Here is an 8,605-nt window from a genome sequence, read left to right on the forward strand (position 1 = left end):
TCATTTACCGCCGGTGTCACGCTGGCCGCTGTGCTTTAGCTTGCTTTCCTCAGGGACAGTTGGATAGGCTACATGTGACCCCCTCTTTGGTCTTACCTTAGTCATTTCCGCCTGTTTCTGGGCCCCAGAGAGGACAGCACTAACAGAATGCGCAGCCTGAGGAACCTGGCCATTGGGCTGGGCAGGACTGGGTTTACGTCCTAAAAAGGAAGAGCAGAGAAAAAGAAAAAGAGATTGGGAAAGGCATTGTCAACGTTCTTGAAAGTTGCTCTGAAAACAAAAGAAGCAGTATACATCTCTCTAAAGAAAACAGATGTATAAGTATGGTATAGTACATTAAAGAGTCTCAGGTTCTGCGGTCAAAAAGCTCTGTAGGATCCAACAAAGATCAAGGAATGAATACTTTATAAAGGCTACCAAGTTGAATTTGGATTAACCGAAGGCCCAGAGAATAGCAATGTTGCGCTATTTAAAACTTCCGGTAATTAGAGAAAAGGCCTTGAAAAAAATCTTTCTTTTTGCTCTTTTTCAGTTCTGTTTTGTTTTCTGAAATGTATTTCTCTAGTTTCAGAACAAATAGCCCAGCTGAAAGATATAGACGCAGAATTGAATCAGTGGAAGATGAGGGGACAAATCCTTTGACACCAATTTGTTTGAGGAAAAACCAGAAGAAAGAAAGAAACCTAAAAATGATGTGAAACACTCTAAAGAGGAAACTTTCACATGTGATTATAATTCCCAAACAGGAGGAGGTGAAAACAAAACAGAACCCCAAACGTCACAGACAGAACCATTAAAGACTTGCTGGCAGAAAACTTCCGTAACACGAAAGACTAAAAGAACGTCACTGAGTTTTGTACAGATCCATCCAAAGAAGCCACCAAAACACCCAACACGAAGCGTTTCCAAAATCAAAGACCCAGAGAGAGTCCTGAAAGTAGCTCGGGAAAATGAGAGAAAAAAAAATCACAATGACTAGACCAACGGTTCTCAACCTGTGGGTTACGACCCCTTTGGGGGTCAAACGACCCTTTCAAAGGGGTCGCCTGATTCCTAACAGTAGCAAAATGATAGTTATGAAGTAGCAAAGAAAATAATTTTATGATTGAGTGTCACCACAACACGAGGAACTGTATTAAAGGGTCGCAGCATTAGGAAAGTTGAGAACTGCTGGACTAGACTGATAACTCAGCAGAAACCATGTAGGAAAGAAGGAAATGGGATAATATCTATAAAACCTTCAAAGAAAAAAGTTAACCAAGAATTATATATCTAGCAAAATTGTCTTTGAAATATGATGGTAAAATGAGGACATTTTCAGATGAACAGAAACCAAGGGCATATGTAAAAACCAGACCAATCTTTCCTGGAAGCCCTGGTGGTGCAGAGGTTCTGCATTGAGCTGCAATCTGCAAGGCCAGCAGTTCCCAATCACCAGCCACTCTGCCGGACAAAGAAAGGGCCTTCGACCCTCACAGAGACTTAGAGTGTCAGAAACTCACAGGGGCAGTTCTACCGTGCTACACAGGGTCTCTATGAGTCAGCACTGGCAGTGCGTTTTTATGGTTTGAGATAGACTATACAAGAAATAGTTAAGTATGATTAAAAAAAGATGAAGAAAAGAAAAAAAAAGAAATAAGTCAATCCTTTGGACAGAGAACCCAAAACATCAAGCAATAAGCTGATATTGAGACACAGGGCAGCATCAGCTATATATTCACCCAGACAAAGACTTCTAAAAAATAAAGCACAGCTAAATGTCTGAAAACCGAACTAGATAAATACATTTTTAAATGATGACAACATTACTACTAGGAGTGAGAACAATTCCTTTTTAAATAGAATTTTCATATGGAGAGGAAGCCGAGCCAATATTGCTTTAAACTTATGATAAAATAAATTTTAAGGTAACCACAAAGAAAGTCAACAAGCCTACTTATTAAAGAAAAGAGACGTGAAAACTAAGTAATCCAAACCAACAATGGTAGAAGCTAAAAGGAAACCCACAAAGAAAATTAATCCAGCATAGAAATGAAAGAAACTGTCAATGTCATGAACATAGAAAAAAGAAGAAGAAAGCAAAAAGACAGAAAAGCACAACCAAATGATCACCTGCTGATAATCACACTGATATTAAGGGTTGAAATACCCAGCATAATCACACTGATATTAATGGTTTAAATACCCAGCAACGAGACAGACAGTGGCAGAATGTAAATAAATAAATAAAAATTGACTCAGCGATATGTTGTCTACCAGAGATATACTCTTAGAACCAAGAGTAAATAATTAAAACTCAAAAGATAAAAATAAACAAGCAAACAATAAGAAAAAAGTGAGGAGGAGTGGCAAAACTATTCTTTGATAAAATAAACTTTAAGGCAAATTCCATCATAAAAGATAACGAAGGACCTTATATACAAAATTAATGAGTCACTTTACCCAAAGGACATAACCATAATGCATGTATACATGTCCAATGATGGGGACCCCAAACACATACAACAAACTTAAACAAGATTGAAAAGTGAAATAACAAGTTCTACAATAATCGTAGGAGATTTCCACGCCCCGCTGTTGGTGATGGATAGAAGACCTGGAAAGAAACTCAACAGATATAAAGAGGATCCAAATGCTAGAGTCAACCAACTCACCCTCAGAGAGATATGCACAGAACACTCCAGGCTCAGAGTGATGAATTAGAGGACTGCACCAAACATTCTGAGAGAACTGACACCAACGCTACCCGAACTATTTCAAAGCATGAAAAAGGAAGAAATACACATACTGGGAGATTCCTTGTCTGAAGCTAGCACAATCCTGGTCCCACAGCCAGGGAATGAGCCCACGCACAGAAAGAAGATTACAGACAAATATCCCTCATGAATATAGACTCAAAAATTCTCAACAAAATTCTGTCTATAGACCGGACAAGTACACAGGTATAGAAAGGGATGGGAGCTCACGACACACAGAATCCAGGAGTGGGAATATTGATGCCAGAAGGGTAGGGGGAACGGGGAGAGGAAGGAGAAAGGGGGAGCTGATCACAATGACCGACACATCACCATACACCCCTCTCCAGGGGGAAAAACAACAGAAAACAAGAGGGAAGGGAGACAGCAGTTGTGTGAGATATGAAATTAATAACAATGTGCGATCTATTGGGGGGTTATGAAAGTGGGGGGGACGAAAAGTAAGAGCTGGTACTGAGGGCTCAATAGAAAGTAACTGTCTAGAAGAGAATGAGGGCAACATTACAGGCATGCCTGATTCAACTGATGTGTGGATTGTGATGAGTTGTACAAGCCCCCAATAAAAAGATTTTTAAAAATTCTGTCTAATAGAATTCCACAGCCTATAGAAATTGAACAAGAAAACTTCATAATCAAATGGGACTCGTTATGCATGGATGGCTCAACATTAGAAAATTAATCAACATAAGGGAAAACATCACATAATTACACCATTTGACACAGAAAAGGAATTTGATAAAGTCCCATGTCTATTCCTGCTTAGCAAAACAACAAAACCTTTCAGTGAACTCAGAATAAAAGAGCTATTTCAACACCATTTACCAGAGCTGCCCAAGAGGTAAAGTACTGGCTAGGTTTATTCCTGGCTCAAAAGACTTCACACTGTGAAAATGTCAATACCACCCAAAGCAATCTATAGATATGATACAATCCTGATCAAAATTCCAGCAGGTGTTTTTTTTTAATCGTTTTATTAGGGGCTCATACTACTCTTATCACAATCCATACATACATCAATTGTGTAAAGCACATTCATACATTCATTGCCTTCATCATTCTCAAAACATTTGCTCTCCACTTAAGCCCCTCCTCATTTTTCCCCCTCCCTCCCAGCTTCCCCCCTCCCTCATGAGCCCTTGATAATTTATAAATTGTTTATTTTGTCATATCCTGCCCTGTCCGACATCTCCCTTCACCCACTTTTCTGTTGTCCCCCAGGGAGGAGGTCACATATCGATCCTTGTAATCAGTTCCCTCTTTCCAACCCACTCTCCCTCTACCCTCCCAGTATCGCCACTCACACCACTGGTCCTGAAGGGATCCAACAGGTGTTTTTAATGAGATGTAAAAACTAGCCTGCAATTTCCAGTGGGAAGGAAAGAGGCCCTGGACAAGTACAGCATTACTCATGATGAAAAAGTAGAATGCCTCGTGCTACCTGATCTCAAATCTGTTAGACTAAAACAGCTTGGTACTGGTCTGCCAACAGAGACACAACCCAAAAGAACATAATTGAGAGCCCATTCCTAGACGTGCCCTAGCGAAATGACCGCTGCCACCTGGACCGGCATATGCACATAGCAGCGTTATTCACACTAGCAAAAAGGTGGCAAAAGCCAAGTGCCCATGATGAACGAATGAATGAATAGGCGAGCAATGGCACATACACACAATGGAATACTGCGCAAAGTTAACAGTAACAACGACTCTGGGACACATCTCATGACATGGATGAATCTAGAGGAAATGATGCTGAGAGAAATTAGTCAATCACAAAGGATAAATATTGTACGAGATGATTATTATTAAAAAAAAAAAGATTTGCACAGAGAAAGAAATATATTCTAACGGTTACCAAGGAAAAGAAGGAAAGGGAGGGAAGATCACTAAGTAGATGATTAAAAACTTAAAAAAACTCACTGCATCGCTGACACACAGTGACCTTACAGAGCGGGGAAGAACTGCCACCTTGAGTTTCCAGACTGTGACTCTTTCACAGGGGACAAAAGCCCACCTTTCTCCTGCAGAGCGCCTGGTGGTTTCGAACTGCTTACCTCAGGGGTAGCAGCGCAAATTGTAACCACTACGCCAACAGGCTCAGATACATGTTAACTTCAGTTGAGGGGAGAACTACACAGGAACTCAGGGAATACAGCAAAACACGAGCAAGGCAAAAGAAGAAAGACACTAAAAAGTGTACAGAAAGAAAAAGCAGAGACAGTAAATACGACAACAGTCTTGTAACAACACAAAAACCAATTTGAAGTGACTATCTCGGCATATATGTATGTAAACTGAACTGGTATGGGATGGATAGTGTATGGGAGTACAACTACATGCATATATAGATACATGTCATGGATATTTCTTCTTTTTCCCCCCAAGTCTTTTAAAAATGCCATTGATATTTCTGCATACATACATACCTGTGTAAATACTGCAAATCTATCCATGTGTACACTAGAACAAGCAGGACTATGTCAGGAAAACTCCTGGACCCTAGTTATAGTCCCAATGGGACTGGCTTATTGGGCTTGAGGGCGAGGGACTAACGGTGAGGGGGACAGCTAAGTGGGTGGGCTTACAGGTGGTAGGATCAAAGACACAACTATTGCTCTCTTCCAGTCCAGAGCCAAGGAGAGAGGGAAGAAAACCAAGGGAGCCATTAATCCAAAGGACTAATGGACCGCATGACCCTGAGACCAGAACTGGATGTGCCCGGCTACGGCTAATGACCAATGTGAGTGAGGTCACAAACAGGGTCCCAGACACAGTGGAGAAAATGTAGAGCCAAAAAAGTCAAATGCCCCACAAAGACCAGACTAACTGGTCTTACACAGACTACAGTCAATTATGTTGGACCAGAGGACGAGAGTTGCCCCGGAACAGAAGGGGGCGGGAATGTGGGTGAAACCAGGGGTCTCCCAGGGAGGAAATGGGGCGAGTGCTGCCACACTGTGGACAACACCGTGCCACAGCGCAGCGTACAAGCTCTCAGAGGAAGCGACATTTGTTTTGTTAACTGGCACCCAAATCACAATAGGAAATGAACAAGAAAGACTTGCCTCCGAGGGAGCCATTGGCATCAGCTTTGAGATCTTCAAGCCCCACACAGCAGCTGCCCACAGTAATACTAAAAATGTGGGATACACTGAGAGAGAATTTGAGGATTTCCCCCCAGCTATTCACTGAAGCATTTTATTAATAAGCAGTGATAGCTCCCACAATGGCTTATATGAATAGCACATCACATTTATTCACCGTAGGACCTTAAGAATTAGGTTATATCTACAATAGAACCCAAGAACTCAGGATAAATAAGGCATTCAGCAGCACCAAATGCTGGTTAATTTACTCTTTTCGAAGGGACATTTCACTGGGCACACACTCTTCTCTGACTGGAAATCCCATCTGACTGCTGCAATAAAATTTTAAGCAATCAGGAGAAGTGGAATGAAGCACTTAAATAATACGATTGTTCATATACATTATGTATACTGCATTTGCAGAGCAACCTTGGAAGGTTCTAGGTTAGGAATGCACCTCGTGATTTCACGAGAGTCTAAAAGGGTAGACGATATGATCTAATAACCATGTAGATTATGAATTAGGGTTTTCCTACAAAAGACCATTAGTTTGAGACCTGAAGGATGGTAGGAGTTATCCAGGTGAAGGAGGGAACATCATAAACCGAGGAAACGGCATCTGTGGAGCCCCTGAGGAAGGATCTCCTTAGGCTTTGAAGAACTAGGGGGTAAGAACAGGCCAGGATGGCAGGAGCGGGAAGACTGAAGGGAAGGAAGAGGCAGGCAATGACTAAGGCTCACATCCTGTGTGCCTACTCAGTCATGCTAGGATTTGGGGAGTTTACTAGAGAGCAGCAGGAAGCCTCTGAGAAGTTTCAGATAGGAGAGAAGGAGGATTTGCAATTTTAAAGGTGGCTCTATTGACTACCAGAAAGAATAGTATCTGCAGTTTTTGAGGCTTTTCCTGAAACAAGCAGCTCTCTCAGGGAGTTGCCAGGTAATTTCAGACAAAAGAAGCACATCAGCCTGTGTGATTCAATGATTGTAAATAATAAAATCCGAGACCAGAGGAGGGAATTGTACTAGAGCTTAAATTCTGAGCACCCTGTTCGCAGAAGCTATGGATGACAGTGAAAGCCCAACATGTAGTTGCAGAGTCTCCACATGGATTAAATGTCTGGAGGACCCCCTCCCACCATTGACCAAGGGTGTGAATAGCTGTGCTGTCAGACAGAATGTATTGGAAAGTGAATTAATACAGATGCAGTTAGGGTTAAATTGAACAACTTTGCTCTCTCTTTTGGCCCATTTTATGAGTGTTGTAGTTTTTATTATTTCCTAGTTTTTTCTGGATTGAGTTTTCTGTTTGTTAACTGTTTTTTGGTACGATTTTCTTTATGTGAAACATAGACTAGGTAAATATAGAGAGACCGTAACTAGATCAATAGTTTCTTAGAGTTATGCAAGGGGACATTGGGGGACACGGGGAGCTAATAATAATGAGTACAAGACTGAAGAAGTGTTCTAAATTGATTGTGGTGATTGCTGCACATCTCTTTTTAATATATTTATACCATTAGAGTGTATGGTATGTGAGTTATATGCCAGTAAGATTCAAACTCACTGCCATTGAGTCCAAGCTGACTCACAGTGACCCTAAAGGACTGGGCAGAACTGCCTCTGTGGGTCTCTGAGACTGTAACTCTTCACGGGAGTAGAAAGCCCTGTCTTTCTCTCAAGGAGCGGTTGGTGGTTTTGAGCTGCTGACCTTTTAGTTACCAGCCCAATGCATAACCACTCTGCCTCTAGGACTCCCAATGAATAAGATAAAAAGTTGGCTCTGGCAGCCACACGTTGTCTAAATTGCTCTTGCTTTGGACACAGCATCAAGAGTCCAATATCTGGGAAAGACATCCCAAGAGGCGGGGACCCTCATTGAGATGGATTGGCATAGTCGCAAAGATGGACTCAAACACGTTGGCGATTTTGAAGGTGCTTCAGGAAGGAGCAGCATTTCACTCTGTTTTACACTGGGTCATCGTGAGTATAGGTAGTGAGGCCAGGCTGCAAAAGGAGAATGAGGGAGAAAGGCAGATAGCTCTGCTGGCTGGACACCACTGCATTAGGCCACATGGTAGCTCATGGTGGCCATGGTGCGATATCCAGAGGATGGAAGTGGGCAGATTGCACAGATACTTGGGACACAGAATCTACAGTATTTGGAATCCGTTGTATTTTGGGGCAAGCGGACGTTTTTTGCCTGTTTACTTTATGAGCAATTGGACAGGTGATGATATCATTTGTGAAGACTGAGAATAGCAATACATTGTCAAATGTGGAGAGTCAGAGTTGAGTCTCCCAGACATTTAGTGCGAGGTGTCTGTGTCCATCCAAGTGAAGACCCTGGATATGGGCTGGGACAGATGGTCAAGAGGTCTGGGTTGGGGTTTATGTATTTCACGTTGGTCAGCAACTAGTTGGTAATTTATACCTTGCGAGTGGACTAGATCACCGAGGAGATAATGTTAAATGAGGAAAGAGTCAGGACGGATGGAGCTTTGGGAAACACCACTGTTTAAAGTGGCTAATGTGCTTGGCTGCTAACCAAGAGGTTGAGTGTTTGAGTTCACCCAGAGGCACCCTGGCATAGAGAGGCCTGGTGATCCCCATGTTAAAACCAGTTGTTGAAAACCCCGTGGAGCGACTGCCTCTCTCACTCACTCACTATCTCACTGCCTCACTCTCTGTCTCACTCTCACTCACTGCCTCACTCTCTCACTCACTCACTGATTCACTCTCACTCAATCACTGTCTCACTCACTC

The 8,605-nt window shown here is 42.2% G+C and overlaps 1 protein-coding gene across 1 annotated transcript in view; it reads right to left on the reverse strand.

Moving 5' to 3' along the window:
• The window catches only part of LOC101658309 (amyloid beta precursor protein binding family B member 1 interacting protein), a 74,991-nt gene continuing 66,386 nt past the window's right edge, over positions 1–8,605 (reverse strand). Inside the window, exon 12 of the mRNA XM_004716114.1 lies at positions 1–200. Coding sequence (XP_004716171.1) covers positions 1–200 — 200 coding nt within the window. The remainder of the gene's footprint in view (positions 201–8,605) is intronic.

Source organism: Echinops telfairi, unplaced genomic scaffold (genome assembly GCF_000313985.2).
Source record: "Echinops telfairi isolate 266 unplaced genomic scaffold, ASM31398v2 ScPeMD7_7461;HRSCAF=8499, whole genome shotgun sequence".
Taxonomy (NCBI): domain Eukaryota; kingdom Metazoa; phylum Chordata; class Mammalia; order Afrosoricida; family Tenrecidae; genus Echinops; species Echinops telfairi.